The following is an 18,028-nucleotide window of genomic DNA, read 5'->3' on the forward strand; positions in this document are numbered from 1 at the left end:
ACTCACTCATCAAGGATAAATACACATAATTCGCTTTAATTCTGAAGCTGCTTTGAGACAATGTCCAGGCTGTAAATGTGTTTCTGGCCGTCTGAACATGTCTGTTTCCCAAATGAATGATGATCAGTTGACTTGCACCCAAAGTACTAGCTATAAAGTATGACGTAACCCAAGTTTTGAGGTGATATTAACATTACTGATTATTGAAAAGGGGAGGGGCCACTTGATATATCCCAGCATTGACTTCCTGTCAGTCAACACATCCAGTGTTTTTCAAGGCAATTCGCAGGGACATTAAATGAATTTTATATTATTATACATTTCATGCGAGTTCATGGCCTGACAGTTCACCACCCTCGGAACGGGAGGGATATGTTCACCCAACCATCAGAAGCAACCTCAAATAGAAGATGCAAATGTTTCGGAATGCAGTATGAAAACTGTCCTGACTCGATGTGATCTAAACTTGCATTTCAGTATTAGCAGAACAGTGCTTGGGATCGAACTACAGAGCAAATACACATTTTTCTTTAGAGCGTAGAAACCCAACATATGTCCTGTCCTTTAGGATTCTTTGCATTAAATTGTTAATGATATTATGACTGAGAGAACCCAAGTGAATGAAAGGGGAGAGAGAGAGAGAGAGAGAGAGAGAGAGAGAGAGAGAGAGAGAGAGAGAGAGCAGTATAACTAGCACATACCACTGAGTAGAACACTGCAGTATCCGCAGCAGCAGGTGAATCGCCTTCAGACGCTGACTTCCTGTCTGCCGACAAGCCACGCCCACCTGCCATTCCCAGATGTCTGCCAGCGGCAAATGGGCGAGAGCCTGGTCATCGGCCAACATCTGCTTCAGGATCTCGAAACCTGCGTTCAGAAAAATAAAGTGTAAACGTTGATTACTTGGATCAGTGAAGACACCAAAATCTCTACGGTTAATTCATCTCATTTAATAAGGATTAAACCGTATTACTAGATTTGGACTCTTAATGAGGATTTCTATTTAGAAAAGCAATTCCAACCAGACGCAGCTCTCTGACGAGTGAGCTTTACTGTACTGGTCTGCACTATTTTCAGCTCCACTAATAAGGCCTTGCTTGGCCCACATTGTATCCGGGCAGGATGGGTAAGCAAATTAAGCCAGGGTACTTTGGTATGGTTTGTTTGGCAGTGAAAATAGAAAACATTCTTGGATCAGTTAATTTTCCAATAAGCTACATCACCAGAAAAGTGAGCTATTCGAGAACTGATTTAGTAACAGATTTTCCACACAATAGGATTCTTAGACATTCAAACAAAAAGAAAAAGAAATCCTTGGTTTAGCATATCTAAGATTATTGCCAATTATGGACATTGAGGGGTCCTGGGCATCAATCGGAAATATTTATAATGAAGCCAACGACAAAGCACTACATGTTTGGATTTTTCTAGCCAGATGGAAAGAAAAAGTTAAGGATGATTTTCCCCTGAACATTGTTCCCCTCACCAAAAGTGCTTGTTTTGTTACTGCAGAGGTGCTTTCCAAAATCAGAGCAACGAAAAAAGACATCATCCTTTGTTTAAAAAAAAAAAAAAAAAAAAAAAATCTGTCCTTTACTCCATCACGACTCATTTTCCACTATTTACCAGGGGCCACGGAAAAAACCTGGGTTGCCAAGTTTACCCTGATTCCCCTCCTGCCTGAGATAAATGACTCTAGCGGTCCATATAAACAAAACATTTTTGCACAGGGAATGGAGGGGGAAAAAAAGGCTATTTGATGTTCTAAGACAGACTCGTCGTTCCAGAGTCGGGGCAGAAAAGGTGCACGACTCAATTAGTCTGATAATTAAGAGTGTCGGGGGCGCAGGTGAGGGGAGTGCACCTGCTGCTGCCCCGAAAATGACTACAGTAATCAATCACGCAGAGAACAGGCTGAGGTAGAACTGGGTCAAGCAACTTTGATTGAAATAGACGAGATCTGCGAGCCATTTTACTAAAATTAGGATAAAGCATGTAAGAAAACAGGACTACGCTATTAAAGGGTGGGAGAGATGCTGACCAGTTTGGAAGCGTCCGCGGTGTCCTCCAGTCACAGTGAACTTGTAGCCCCACTCTGTATTACTCATATCCGACGTGAACCTGTAGTAAAGAGTGTCCCCTATAGGAGAAAAAAGAAAACCATTACAAATCACCACTTACTACATTTTACTTTCTTACATTACAACAAGCGCTATATAGTGCCGTTTATAGAGTATTCAATCTTTACTACATTAAGGAACCCTCGTGGAACCAAAATGATTTCATTGTGATTTTGATATTAAGCATTTATACAAAATAATCTATAACACTGAAGTAAAGGAGAAAATCTGTACAGTTTGAAATAGTAATTTATATAATAATAGGTAATCACGGTCTCAGTACTCATAGGAGAGCTATACATAGCTAAACAAACAGCATCATAAAGACCAAAGATCTATTAATACAAGCCTGGGACAAAGTTATAGGAATGAGGCAATCCAAATTTTGAATATCCCATGATGCACCTTTGCATCTATTATTTTAAAAGATACGGCACAACAGCAGATTATGCTAATGTCAGTGACAACATAAGATCCACTATTTAGATCTTTAGATCATTTAGATGTTTACCTGACAGCCTAGGCATCCATCAAAGCTGGAAATTATGGAGGACTAGGCAACACTTTTTGAAAGGTATTTTGTAAAATCCTTTTTGGAAAAAAATAATGGTTCTTTGGTCAGATGAGCCCAAAAGAGAAATATGGCTTTGGCACAAAGCATTACATTCTGTGGAAACTCAACAATGCTCACACCCCTGAGAGGTGCATCTCTACATGAAGCATGGTGGTGGTAGAATCAGGCTAAGTGCATGTTTTTCATCATCAGCAAATGGGAAATGAATCAGGCATAAGTGGAAGGGGCGTGAAGCAAAATACAGGATTATCAAAGAAGAAAACCTGTTCCAATCCACAAGACTCTCTCAGAGATTCGTCTTCCATCAGGACAGCAGTTTATGAGAATGCTGTTAAAGTTACACTGGGGTTAAAAACTTAGACAAGGCTCTGCACAAGCGTGTAAACCCATTACCTGGTATCTCCACGTCGGCCCATTTATGGTAGGATCCGCTAAAGGTGTGCAGGTCCTGCTGGAAATCGGCGCTGCTGGCCAGCTGCAGCTCATCACAACCATCCTCAGTTTGGCAGCGAGAGTCAAACTTCACCGACAGATAAAAAGCCCCTGGGATGTGCACCTTGTCCTGAAACATTGGGGGAAATTAGAGCATGTCCAAGCATCTTTCATATAATAATTCACACTGTCATGGCAGAATTGGGCAAAATGGGGACAGGATAGGGCAAAATCGAGTGAAATGTGGGTTTTTAGAGGTAGAATGTGACATGAAGCTGAAAGGGGGTGTGGTGGGAGGTTATGGGGCAGAATGAAGGCAAAATAATGGCAGACTCGTGGCAAACTGAAAAAAAAGGAGAGTAATATGATGGCAGTGGTCGAATTGGGTAAACCGAGGTGTTGAATCAGGAATCAGGATGGATGGATCAAATTAGGAGATAATATTAGCAAAATTGTGAAAGCATAGGAACAAATAAGGAAGGTATAGAAGCTGTATGGTAGCAAAAAGTGTTACGGGGCAGGACAGAACGAGAGCAGTAAACTGGTTTATATGAGCAGAATGAGGACAGACTCATTCTGCTAAAACAAAATGTTGTCAGGAAGATTGGGGTCAGTACATGAGCTGTATGTAGCCAGCATCGAGGTGAAATAGGGGGGGGACTGGAAGCAAAAAAAATAGCGAAATATTGGGTCAGTATATACAGTAGCTCACGACTGGAATGAATTCTGTATGAAAGCAGGATGACGGTTGAATAGGGAGGCAGACATGAAGCAAAATGAGAATAGAAGCTCTGGTTTCATACCTCAAAGTTGGTGTTGTTGTCGTAAGGATGTTTGGATTCCCGGACCTGCATAGCCATAACAGGCTCCTCCATGAACTGACAGGCAGTCAGGGACAGACTGTCCAACATGTTCTGACTGCAGCCCTTTATGACTTTCTGCAGAATCTGTGTCAAGACAAAAGAGGACAGTCAGCACACACACACACACACACACACACACTCACAAGCATGCTTGACCTTTGTTAAGAAAAGTTTTCAACTGATTTTGGAATGCAGGTTTTATAAAGAGGATCTGAATGAAACATGCTTTGGAGAAAAAAAAAGTTGTAGATGGAGATGGATAATGTAGATGTTTGGAGAAAAAGGTTTCCCACAAGACTGAGGTTGAATCTTATTTATACATTTATCTACATTTCCATTCCAGAAAAGGCACCACACTCCATGTTCTCCTTCTAAACCAAAAATGCTGCAAACATGCTAACAATAAAAACAAAGTATTTTGCCAACTTTTTTGTTGTGTGTAAGCCTTTAAACACAAACGTGCCTTCTCCCACAGCGGCTTCTCCTCCAGCTGCATGAGCATGTCCAGGATGTGGGCCATGTGTGAGGCTCCACTCAGCTCCAAGTCCTCCTCCCTGATAGGTGCACAGTCGGGCCAGTGGGCCAGCAGCAGAGCCAGCACATGGCGGGCGTACAGGATGCTGATGGCCTCGTTCACACGGAACAGGTAGTGGCGAACAGCCTTGTTGCTGCGTGCATCCAGCTCCTTGTGCAGCAGCGATGAGCTCTTTGTGCGCCGCTGCTTGGCATAACTGAGCTGCAGCTCGCTTTCTGTGATGGTTATCAGCTTCTGGGTCACCGCATTCGTCTCTTCGGTGGCCGTCTCGCAACGGCTCGGCTTTAACTGTAAGATAGGGGATTGGAGAAGTTCAGAGTCCCACAAATAATATTTAGTACATCTGTACCATATATAATTTTTCTTTGTGGTAACGATTCCACAGCCACTTCTGAAAGAAACCTTGCCAGGTAAGTGCTAAGATATGCTTTGAATAATTTATTAATAATTGCTAATTAAAGAGGAATGTCTTTAAAAAAATTTAAACGATACGATTTTTTTCAACCATTATGCAGTGTGTACATTTAAGTGTGAATACTACTGTATATACATTACATGGATAAAAATCTGTCAATAAGATTCTATGAGCGCACTGAACAGCTCATTCCACGTTTAGTTCCCAACCTCTGTTATAATGACCTCCACTCCTCTGTGAAGATGTTCCACTAGATTTGAGTGCTTGTGGAGATTTGTGCTCATTCAGCCACAAGGGTTAGTAAAGTCAGGAACTGATGTAGGTGATGTGAGAAGGCCTGTGGTGCAGTCAGCATACTAATTCATCCTAAAGTTGTTCAATAGGGTTGAGGTCAAAGCTCTATAGCAGGCCACTTAAGGTCTTCAACTCCAACCATGGAGTTTCTTTATGGATGGGTCTCCTAGTTCAAGTGAAGGGACATTCAAAGACATACTATACAATTGTCTTGACTTTAACTTTGCGGCAACAGTTCGGGGAAGAACCACATATGGCTGGAAAAGTCAGGTGTCCCATCACTTTTGTCTAAACAGGGTACTTCAACTAAAGAAACCCACTAAAACTCAAGATTTCCTTGTAATGCTTACCATCAGTTATCATCTCATCTAACATTTAAGAATGGCCGAGAGAAACATACCGCACAGGTGATGATGATCATATCCGTGTCCACCGCCTTTGCATGACGCTCGTCCGAGTGTGCGCGTTTTACAGGCTGCCATTTCTGTGCCAGTGTCCTGATTGTCTCATCAGTCTTTATTACGTCTCCGTCGAATCTGACAGAAAGAATCGTTTTCTGATCATTTTCACAATTCTTATTGTGGTTATTATTATTATTCTGCTATTCCGAACATTACCTGAAAGGAGGATTATTTTGAACAGGAAATGAAAAAGCTGCTCACCGTTTCTGCACTTCACGAAAAAAGGAGTCTGTCCTCTTCATTTGGAGCTCATACAAAGCTCTCAGAATGTGTAATGGAGCGTTTAGAGCATCATGAGTAAGCTGAAAGCGCAAACACACACACACACACACACACACACACACACACACACACACACACACATCAGTGACCCCAAACGAACACCCTTGTGCTCATTTAGCCACAAGTCAGTAAAGGTAGATAAGGTGAGGAGGAGATCTTCCAATCCAACCCATGTAAACCATATCTTCATAGAGCTGTCTTTTTGCATAAGGGCATTGTCATGCTAGGACAGTTTTGGGTCTCTAATCATTACTTAATTAATGACGGTGATTAAAACGAAGCAGCTTGCAAACTGCGCAAAACGTATCGAGAGGATTGAACATCTTCAACATCAAACCCAGCATGAGAAGTTCATTACTAACACGTACATTGGCAAGGTGAGAGAAATTGCTTATGGACAGAAGTAAAACAAAACCCATTTAGCATCCCCACAACCCTGCCAGGTCTAATGTTACTAACATAGCTATCAAACACATTTCAGTACGACCATCCTAGTACAAAAACATAGGCATTTTTGATGACCAATAGGTATCTAGAGAAACAGCGATCATAACATGTTCCATGATTCCCTGACTGACTGATATTAAGTACAACCCCAATTCTGAAAACTTGGGACACTGTAAAATGTAAATAAAAACAGAATGCAATGATTTGTAAATCCCATAACCCCAAATTTTATTCACAGTAGAACAAACATACCAAATGTTTAAACTGAAGAACTGTACCATGAGAGCCTAAAGATCACGAGCATCCAAGTATCGATTTTCTTACATTATTTCCGTTTTATTTATTATCTGATTCTGAACTATGTTTTTTTTTTTTTTTAAATTACCGGATTCTCTCCATTACATCTGTCTATGACTCACTCTTGATGCATGTCATGATTCCTCGGTCACATGACTTACCTCCATCCGCTACCTTTTTAAAGGGGCTCCTCCGGCTGCTAACACATAATACATTACCGCTAAATTCAAACTCCCAAGTTATCAAAATGAAAATAAACAGTGGATTCACGTTTATTATTATATTGAAATAATAGCAGTTTTTATGCCGGTCGTATCGTTTTATTTTTATATATTTACCCGCCACACCTTAAAGGCCGGTCCGTGAAAATATTGTCCGACATTAATCCGGTCCATGGCGCAAAAAAGGTTGGGGGCCACTTTTCTAAGATACACTAATCTAGGGCTCAAGTAATTTGCTTCGTTTAGTCTATTTAACTACACACGAAGCACTGCATTTCCCACAGACCATTATTACTGACTTAACAACACTTACTTGTGTTGCCCCGTCCCAACTTTTTTTTTTTTTATGAGATTTGCAAATCATTGCATTCTGTTTTCACACAGATTTGACGACTTGTCGATTCTGTTATTAGTACATGCACTAAGTGGTAAAATTGTCATCAGTGCATCCGTACTCCTGCGTTCTGAAATGACTGTGCATCCCATAAACGGAGGAAAAAAAAAAAGAAAAAAAAAAAAAAAAAAAGGTTATGTTTAATGTGCCTGCTTGGAGCTTAGTCATGACAATGTCTGTGTTGCCCTGTTCATCACTCTCACCTGGAAGCAGGCCTTTGTCTCTTCGTCCAATCCTTCGAGAGGGTCAACATCTTCAGCGCAGCAGCTGGAAAAGTCAGAGTCATGCTCTTTCTCTCTTTCTCTGTCCTCCTCTCGCTCGCCGCTCTCGCTCTCCTCGGCCATGGAGTGGATCTCGCGTTTGGATGAGTACAGCATGATGGAGAGGATCTCCAGGTCACGCAGCAACCACGTCTTGCTGAAGCCCGTGCCTTTGCTGCATTTGCGTACTAGCAGCTGCATGAGGCCGGCGCTGTGCATGGCCTCCTGGGCCTGCTCGCTGCCGTGCTTCTGTCCACACATGCACACACACACACACACACACACACACACACACACACACACACACACACACACACACACTTTTTACCATCTGCTGGGGTATAATCGATGATGCAGAGTTGAAAAGCAGAGTCTTTAGGCCAATACATTATATTATATTTCCACACAAATGTTGGTATGGTGCCAAGAACAAAGCGAGCTAATAACTGCAGGTCTGACCAAATTCCCCTGTTCTCTACTTCTACAAACTCAGCTGTTGAATTCATTGTAACCATTGGGTTACAGATCTTTTTTTGCTGTTTTTCAGATCTTTTTAAGTTGACTATAACCACATACACTAGGGCTCAAAAGTCAGCAATTGAATCAATTCCAAGGTAGAAATAAATAGGCATGATTACTACAGCGTTATCTCTTTTAATTTCAATAACACAAAACCCAAATAACAGTCTGTGTATTATTCACCTTTACTCCACTACCATTTACTGCATGAGCTATCTAAATAAGAAATTAATCCGATAATCTTTAGGTATGGAATAATGACAAATCACAAAGCTAGGCTGCTGTGACACAGCGAAAGGAATGTGGACACCAGCCACCACCATCACACACATTTGTTGTTCTTCCCTAAACTTGGAAAGTTAAAACATTTGGAAGCTACAATTATATAGAATATATTTACATGCTGTAGGCTTTACAATTTCCCTTCCCTGGAACGAAAAGGCCAGAACATGTTCCAGGATGGCAATGCATCTGTGCATAAAGCAAAGTCCAAAAACACATTATTACTGAGGTGGAAGAACCGAGGAAAATCCCCAACCTCAACCCCATTGAACATCCTTCGGATAAACAGGACTTATCATACTACTTCAGTGCCTGAACTCAGTGATGTTCTTGGCTGTGAATGATCACCAACCCCCGTAGCCATATCTCCAAAATTTTGTGGAAATCCTTCCCAGAGGTTCAGAAAGATTCTTGGGTATATTGGTCAGGTGTCCACAAATCTTTAAATCTGAATTGTAGAAGGCCTAATTGATCACCTGCTAATGATGTATGATGTGAGAATCTGGCCACATTTACACCATTCAACAAAAAAAGGACTATAATCTACAATAAACTGACACTTCTGCATTTCACGCACAAGCAAGACAAAATGTCAATCCGCAAAAGCCTGCATAAACAAAACAATTTAAAAAAAGGGAAAAAATCTAAAGAGATTTCATTATAACTCTCAAAAGAATAACAGAATTAATATATTTAGTATTTAGTATCTAGTAACTTGTTACCAACAAACACATCACAGACATGGAACTTGTACAGTTCATTAAGCGTTCTAATATTGTTGCTTTTACTTCTTGCATGAAATAAAAAAAAATAGATTTTTTGACAATATCACTAAACAAATATCGATGATCAGACTACGACCACGGAGCGCGTGCGTCAGCTTTTTGTGCGCGTTTGCGATTGCGATTGCGATAATAAGCTCGCGTTACCTTAAGGATACTGTAGAGGCCTTTGAGGGCGAGCGAGAGCACCCAGGTGGCCTCCACTGCGTCGGGGGAGCTTCTGTCCACCCCAGTCTGCAGTAGCTGGTTCACGATGGAGATCAAGTTCTTTAGGTAGTGGCTGGAGAGAGCCAAGCTCTCTTCAGCCTGCACCAGCTGGTAATCCTTCACTGTGAGGAAAGTGAATAATGAGTACAGACATAATAAATGCAGTGCAGTAAGTCGAGAATGAAACCACAATGGGGCGTGCTGGAGAGAAATAGTCGATGATATTTTGGGGTGATGAATGAAATGAGGGTTTAAAAGGTTTGGCTTTGAATTCTTAAACTCGTGCAGCAGATCAGAAAGTGCTGTTCCAATATAAGATGCAGGATTTCTGATTTGATTAAAATGGCAGTTAAAATAAAATAATTGTATTTAATTATTTCTTTTTTTGTAAGTCAACTAGGCTCACATTTATGACAATACAATTTGAGCACCATGGCTATAAAGCACATAAAGCACCCTAAGCCTAAAAAAAGAAAAATAAATAAATCCAAAATATGAAATATATGGACAAAAAGTATAGGGACACCCGTTTTTTTCTTTCTTTTCAAAACGTCTCTTCCCCAAACTGTTAAAAATATTGAAGGCATATAATTGTATAGGATTTCTCTGGAAGCTGTAGCATTACATTTTCCCTTCGCTTGAACTAGGAGACCCAGCATGACAATGCTCCTGTGCACAAAGCCAGCTCCATGAAGACATGGTTGAAGTAGATCTTGAGTGTCCTGCTATTCAATCCTACTGAACACCCCAGGCCTCCTCATCCTACATCAGTACATGACTTTACTAAAACCCTTTTGGCTGAGGACAAATTAGTACAAATTTCTACAACCACTACAAAGTCTGGTGGAACATCTTCCCAGAAGAGTAAATAGCAAATGGGAATAAATGTGGAATAGAATCAAAAGGTACTAAGAATCTCATGTTCTCATGTTCATGTGTAATTTTCATCATACAACATGTCCAGAAAGACTTTAAGCATTGATTTATAAAATGGTCCAATCCAGGCCAGTCATAACCATAGAAATCTAGTCAGAACACACTCCAGAAATACTCTCACCTGTCCTCCTTTTCCGCGTCTTGACGTCGACCACGGCGGCTCGGTTCTTCTCGGTGAAGTGTTTAAGCAGGATGATGTTGTGCTGCTCGTTAGCGTTGTCTATGAACACCGACTGAGTTCCCATGCACAGCACCTGAAACCCAGCCGTTTGTTTAACTTCAGAAAGGTATATTTTTGGATCATGGTCATTTATGTTTATAGCTTCTCGTCACAAAAGCCCTTTAAAATGTGAAGGATTGTTTGACGTTGTAGTGAGATGAGCCAGACGTAAACATGGCTCGCGTCTGGGACTTGACTGCTCCTTTTTTACATGAAGACACACCAGGGAATCTTTCAGGCACTTTTAATTAATGCCCTTTAAAACTATTTCACAGATTTCAAACTATTGTTCTACTGAACAAACCTGTTCGCATTAAACTGGCACAACCTGACTAAAGAATGTGTACATTTACATTTCGATCTCCAATGAGGAAAAAAGCCAGAGGCAAGAGTGTCATGAAAAAAGGAAAAAAAATTAAGACAGAAAATATGCATGAAACAGTAGAAAAAGGAAACCATCCACTTCTAGGTGTCGCACCATAATGGATTTATAAATCATTACGCTTTTACATTATAATGTCAAACATTACAGAGTGTGTTAAAAGAATATTCAGTATAAATAAGAGTTCTGATACGAGCACTTTGACTTTATGATTACAGCAGCAGTTCACTACATCCATGAAATGATCTACTAAAGTAAATAATAAAACGTCATAAACTGTGCTCACTGTGTGCATTTTTATTTAATACCTCAGGAAGATGACCAGGACATGCAGAGTGAAGATGTTGGTGCGTTTAAGTTGGTGTGGTAGATGCTGAATGCAGTGGTCGGTGAAGAGTGCGATGACATCGCACCACTGAGGACACGAGTTCAGATTTCGCAAGATGTCCGCCACTGAGCTCGCCCAGTCTAACCCGATGCGACTGCAATTACACAGAGGTGTGGGAAATATAAACAAAAAGAATTATCACGTTTCATTCTTTATAGGCACAAACCTTTAGCTCATACAACTGAAACATTCTCTAGTGTTTACAGAGTCTTTATGGATCCAACCTTTTGTAATTATGATGTCATGACCTCCCAAATAGCAAATATTGGTTTAATAAAGTGCTTATGGATGTAAAGTGGTGACGATTGATAATTAACAACAAATAAAATGATTGTGATGCGCAAATACTAGCAAAATAAGACTTGGGGTAAGTTGAATAGTTTTGCGATGGCTTGCAATTTAAATAAAATCAAGAACAATAGAAGCTCATTTGTTTCCCTTTTTGACAAAAAAAAAAAGATGAAAACCTTTCCAAAAATTGTGTGAACATAAAAGCCTGGTCATAGGGTGGCAAGTGGAAATGTAAATGAAGGCTTTTAATTTGCTGGAAACATATCAAATATATTTGTTTTGTAATTTTCTAATGAATGCATTTTTTTTTTTTTATGTGTAGCCGGTTTTATTTGGCTCTCGAGGACCGGCTTTCAGATTTTTCCAATTTCTTAATTGGATTGTGTGAGATGGGATTTAGTACCTAAAAGGAAAATAAAATAAAATCAAGTGTAAAAATTACGAATTTGTAAAATCAAGGCCAAATTCACACATTACAACTTTCAAATCTTTTCAAGTTGAAACCCCTAGACAGACAGACAGACAGACAGACAGAGATGACAGGTTCCTGCATGCTTTTATTCCTAGTTGGTATCTGTAATTGGATTGCCCAAAGGTGTGAGAAGTTCTGACCTGTCCAAGCACACAGCCCCGAGGCTGAACAAAAGCTGAGTGGTTTTCCAGCCTGGTGTATCATTGATCGCTCCGTTGGCTTGTGCAAGCAGCTCAAATTTCTCAGAAAGTGCCTCTGTGACGGCTGCATCGGCCTCGGCAGGGGAGATGCGCAGAAGCAGCTGTCCTAGAAGCCCGAGCGTCAGGTGGTAGGCCTCGTTCAAACAGCCCGCATTGGAGATGACAACACGGAACAGTAAAGGCAGGATAGGGCTCAGACCGGAGAGGGAAATCGTAGTGCCCTGAGAAGTCAAAAGGCCAAACATATTCATATCTTTTTTTTTTTTTTTTTTTAGATAACATTAATCCTCAGGAAACATTCAGGACATCTTAACAGGTACACTGTATGGACAAAAGTTGTGGACACATGATCACAAGATTCAATGTGCTTTTTAAACGTTTCCACATTCAGTCCCAATTTTAAAATTATAATATCCTCCACTCTTCTGGGAAGATGCACTAGATTTTAGAGTGTTAGTAAAGTCAGGTACTGATGTAGGGTGAGGAAACCTGGGGTGCAGTCAGCGTTCCAGTTAATCCTCAAAGGTTGTTCAGTAGGGTTGAGGTCAGAGGTTTATAGCAGGCCACTCAAGCTCTTCTAATACAACCCATGTAAACCAGATCTTGTTGGCGTTTACTTTGAGCACAGACACATTGTCCTGCTAGAACAGGTTTGGGTCTCCTAGTTCAAGTGAAGGGAAATTTAAATGCTGCTGCTTCCAAAGACATCCAATACAACTGTTTGTGTAAAACATTATAGTCAATTTGGGGAGGAACCACATATGGTTGGAAAAGTCAGATGTCCCAATTATTTTGTCCATACAGTGTATACATGAATAATACACCTTCTAAAAACATTTCTGCACTAAAAGAAAAAAATGCGTGCAGTTTACAGTTGAGTGCAAAAGTTTGCATCCTTGAACAGTGCAAGTGTACATTTCTGCCTTCGACTGTGCGTAACGTTGGAGTAAAGTATAGAAGTAAGCATTACTGGTTTTGCTGGAGGTAACATGGCTGCTAGCAATCCCAGAATCCTCTCCCTGGAGCACTCCGCAAACACGTGCTCCTGCAGAGGCCCTTTAGGTGTCCCATCCTCCTGTTCTTTGTTCAGGTTCTCAGAGGTGGCAGAAGTGATGGTATCACCAGTGGAATCGGCATCTGAAATGGAAAATAAAATTTGCACGTTCTATCAAAGTTATTTGTGCATTAAGAATTCTAACATTTGACAAAAAGTTGACATGTCTCATATCATGCTCGCTTATTCATCTTAATATGCTCTCACACTATCGTACTCAATAACTTTTGGCACACTGACTTATGAAGGTTGGTGCTCCCTGTGACTGTGCGTGCAGCCTTGTTTTGCCATCCATTGGCGTGTTATATGGTATAGATGTTGTGGCTTAAACATGTTAATTGTAGATTCAATGTATTCTACATAGTTACATTCACAGTAAGCTACATTGAAATATGCCTTGCAGTCTCACCAACCTCTGAGCTCTGGAGACAGTGTGCCCTCGCTATTCAGTGATGGAGAATCAAGCGTATCCTGGGAAACCAACTGGCCCCGCTCGTCTTTCTCCTCTGCAGACAGTGTTTTTAAAAAAAAGGATGGTGGAGAGCAGAGAGCTGCAGTGCTGCCAGGTAGAGAGGATGTGTCCGAGATGCTGAGCTCCTGACTGGGCACTGGGCTGGGAGGACACGGCTCCGGCTCATTAGAGGACAGCAAGGACAAAAGAGCTGAAGCGCGCAAACCTTAAAGAGGTCAATGGGAAAAGGGAGGAGATGAACAGTAAAAGTCAGAAGATCAAAAATAATTGAGCTCGTTTCCCGCAAGCATATCAGTACAGAATGTTTCCATAAAAAAACCCGACAAATATCCATCAGCTGTGCGAGCAAAGTGCAACATTTCAATTCATCTCAGGAGCATTTGCTCGTACAGATAATGAAGGAGACTGATCTGAAACTTGTCATTTCTGCAGAATAACTTTTCAGTAAATCCACCATCTATACTGAAAACACACTTGATTCTTCTTCACAGGTTACCTTTTCCTGTCTGGCCCTTCATTAAACACTCAGTGATGAGCTGGGAGCAGCGGCTTTGCAGCGCTGCGGCATGACCCTGAGTCACGGGGTCCGTTGACTCGCACATCAGCTCGGAGGTGAACAAGGCCAGGCTGGCAAACAGGAGCCAAGAGTAGTTATGGATGTAAGGCTGGATGAGCCGGTGTCGATCGCTGATGCGGATGGTCACCATGGGGTAGACTGTGATACGGTGGGTGGGTAAATGACTAGAAACAAATGTAAGAAAATGTTACAGAGGTGTGGCCAAAAACAAAATTTTTTTTACATACACATATACTAGGGATGATAAGACCCATCGACTCGCATTGGTGCATTGGCATAAAAGTGTGCATTAGAGATACAAATTTGCATTTGTACCGCGATGCCTTTTTTTTTTTTTTTACATATTTGCAATTGTAAAAAAAATATTTATTTATATATAATTATTAGTAGATGGGCTACACTTTTTTTTTTTTTATTTATTTAAGAAGGGATGAATAGTTTGTGACAAATATGTTACATTTAAATCGATTTATCCTCTCTAAAACCAAGGCGTGTCCTGAGAGTCACATAAAATGTAGATTAACCTGGCAGAGGTAGAGCTGCAACTTCCTGGAGAGAGAACAGGAAAAGAACCACTTGTTTTATTGAATCCTTTTTTTTTTGCACTACAAAAGGCCTGTTTTATGAAAGGGCCATGCGTTAGAAGTCACGTAAGTAAATTTACGATTTGCTGTCTGTCTGAACCAAAGAAATCAAAATCATCTGTACCATATTAAATTGTATGGAATAGAATTTTTTTTTTATTGCATCGTATTGCAATGAATCACACTGTGTTGAATCAAATCGAAATCGACTCGCACGGCATTGTAATGGGGTGAATCGTATCGCATCTTATCGTATCGCTGCTTCATATGCATTTTTTATGTATCGTTTCTTTGGCTATGCAAGTGAGATGCAAAATGCACTGTCCTTGGTAATGGAGATGCACATCCCTAAAATATACATACACTTTTTGCATAGTTTTTTTTCCCTTTAAATATATAGATAAACTTTTATTACATATTAAGAAATTATTTTTAGCCATTATTATTATTATTATTTCTCTTATACCTGTCTGGGTATTTCTTGGTGTTGTAGCAACCGAAGCAGAGATCAAAGTCCTCGCAGACATTGCAGTTGATTCTGCTGCCTACGATGAGACCCTGGCAGTGATCACAAGCATACTCCATGTTCACCATCTCATGCTCGTCCTCGTGGCCTTCAGGCTTCGCGCCGCCTGTAGAGATAAAGCAGAATCTATTAACAACAGAAAACACACTATTCACGCTAATAGGAGAACGGAAAGAATTCCTTCCATTCGAATATATATACAGTAGCTCACAAAAGTAAGTACAACATTTACATGTCAAGCATTTTAGTAGATCTTCTTAACGGACAATACTATAGAAATGAAACTTGGCAGTATAGATTTACTGCCCTCTGAAAATAATTAAAAATTAGTACACCCTAAGTGAACATGCCAAAACTGTGGGCATGGGCATGGAATTCACCAGAGCTGCACAGGTTGTTGCTGGGATCCTCTTCCACTTCTCCAAAATGACCTCACAGACTAATTGAACACATCTCCACCTTCCGCATGAGGATGCCCCACAGATGCTAAATAGGGTTCAGGATGAAACATACTTGGATACTTAATCACCTTCAGCAAGGAATTTTTCATCTTGGTGGTATGTTTGGGGTCGTTTTCATGTTGGAAACCTGCACTTCAGCCTGAAGTAAAAGGCATCATGTTCTGCTTCAGAATGTCACATGTTGGAATCCATTTTTGCCCTCAATAAACCACAACTCCGCAGTACCAGCAGCACTTATGCAGCCCCAGACCATGATAATACCACCACCATGCTTAGACAAGTTTTTGGCAGTCCTCATCACAGTGTCGCCACACATGCTGGACACCATCTGAGCCATGAGACTTGTTGCAGTGTGTGGCAGCACTCGTGTCTGTTTTTTAAGTCAGCTTCTGCACCTGATGCACAGCACATCAACTTATTTGATCGAACCCTTGCAAGGCCTCTTCCGAGTGGAACCCGTCTTGGAAAACCTCTGTATGACCCTGGCCACTGTACTGTACCTCACTTTGTTAATAATCTTCTTATCTTCTTACCCTAACCCATCTTTATAGAGAGCAACAAATCTAACTCTCAAATCCTCAGAGTGTCTTTGCCATGAGGTGCCATGTTGTCCAACATCCAGTGGTCAGTATGAGAGAATTGTACTCAAAGCACCAAATGTGTACTTCTCTAATACAAGATACACAAATTTGTATGATCACGTCAAGCAGACAAAAACATGAACATGATGAATAGCACATGTGGCTTTGCATGGTTACATGACGTACAGCTACTCTAAAATTATATCCATATTTCTATGGATATAATTATTTCTATTATTTCTATTATTTCTATAGTTTTGTCCCTTGAGAACATATAATAAAATGATTGCTAAAATGTGAGGGGTGCACTCACTTTTGTGAGATACTGTAAATATATATACAGCGCCGGAAAAAAATAAGAGACCACTGCAAAATAATCAGTTTCTAACATTTAGAAATCAGTATTTGCAATTACAGCTTTCATGCGTTTTGGCATGCTCTCCACCAGTTTTTCCACATTGCTGTTGGGTAAATTCCACTCTTTTTTTGCAAAAAAGCAAACAGCTCAGATCTGCTTGATGGTTTGTGACCATCTATCTTCCTCTTGATGACATTCCAGAGGTTTTCAATAGGGTTCAAATCTAGAGATTGGGCTGGCCATGACAGGGTCTTGATCTGGTGATCCTCCATCCAGACTCTAAGTGCTCCGGATGTATGGCATGGCCCATGGTCCAGTTGGAAAATCCAATCCTCTAAAGTTATGGAACATTGTCTTAGCAGAAGGAAGTCACTGTTCATCACTGACCCCCCTCTATATTTTACAGTTGGTGCAAGACACTGTGGATTGTAGGCCTCTTCAGGTCTCTGTCTAACCAGAACACGCCCAGGTGTCGGGCAAAGCTGAAAACTGGACTCATCAGAAAAGATGACCTTACTTCAGTTCGCTACAGTCCACTTCCTGTGGTATTTTGCAAACTTCAGACTGGCTCTTCTTTGCTTTTCACTGATGAAGGGCTTTTTTTCTGGTTTCGTATGACTTTAGCTCTGCGTGTAGAAGCCTGTTTCATGCTGAGAACCCCAGTCTCAGTTTGCCACTGTTGTTGAAGGTCACTTGAGGTCAGCCTACGGTTCTTGATTGACAATCGAATAAGTTTGCGGTACTGACCCGTTTTCTGCCTGTTCCAGGCTGAAGCTTTGTTGCTCTGTTGCTTGATCTTGTTTTTGTGAACTGCTGTCTTTGAAATATTAAGGATAGAAGCAACTTGACACTCACTAAATCCTTGTGCCAGTAAAGCTAGGATTGATCCTTTTTTTCTTCACTCAAAACCTCTCTTTTCACTGTTTTTGGCATGTTCAATGGTTATTTTTAAATTTCCACTTACATTTGAAAGAACTTTGTACCATCCAATTGGTCACATTGCAAGAAGAGTGTGTTGATTACAGCAGCGCTTTTTTATACTTTTCCCATTAAATAGGATTGGATTCAGGTGATCACCAAATCAGTACCTCATTAAGCAGAACGAGGAGTGCTTGTGTAGAAATAAAAAAGAAAACTGGCA

General features: G+C 40.7%; 1 protein-coding gene across 1 annotated transcript in view; it reads right to left on the reverse strand.

Moving 5' to 3' along the window:
• Nucleotides 1-18,028, reverse strand: part of zzef1 (zinc finger, ZZ-type with EF hand domain 1) — a 66,084-nt gene that overhangs the window by 12,243 nt on the left and 35,813 nt on the right. The window contains 16 exon segments of the mRNA XM_046838942.1: nucleotides 702-867; nucleotides 2,042-2,140; nucleotides 3,088-3,256; nucleotides 3,930-4,073; nucleotides 4,453-4,812; nucleotides 5,634-5,769; nucleotides 5,896-5,996; nucleotides 7,539-7,844; nucleotides 9,326-9,507; nucleotides 10,443-10,585; nucleotides 11,244-11,405; nucleotides 12,215-12,495; nucleotides 13,245-13,411; nucleotides 13,742-14,005; nucleotides 14,297-14,541; nucleotides 15,428-15,593. Of these exon segments, the coding sequence (XP_046694898.1) occupies nucleotides 702-867; nucleotides 2,042-2,140; nucleotides 3,088-3,256; nucleotides 3,930-4,073; nucleotides 4,453-4,812; nucleotides 5,634-5,769; nucleotides 5,896-5,996; nucleotides 7,539-7,844; nucleotides 9,326-9,507; nucleotides 10,443-10,585; nucleotides 11,244-11,405; nucleotides 12,215-12,495; nucleotides 13,245-13,411; nucleotides 13,742-14,005; nucleotides 14,297-14,541; nucleotides 15,428-15,593 (3,091 nt within the window).

Source organism: Silurus meridionalis, chromosome 25, assembly GCF_014805685.1.
Source record: "Silurus meridionalis isolate SWU-2019-XX chromosome 25, ASM1480568v1, whole genome shotgun sequence".
NCBI classification, from domain to species: Eukaryota; Metazoa; Chordata; class Actinopteri; order Siluriformes; family Siluridae; genus Silurus; species Silurus meridionalis.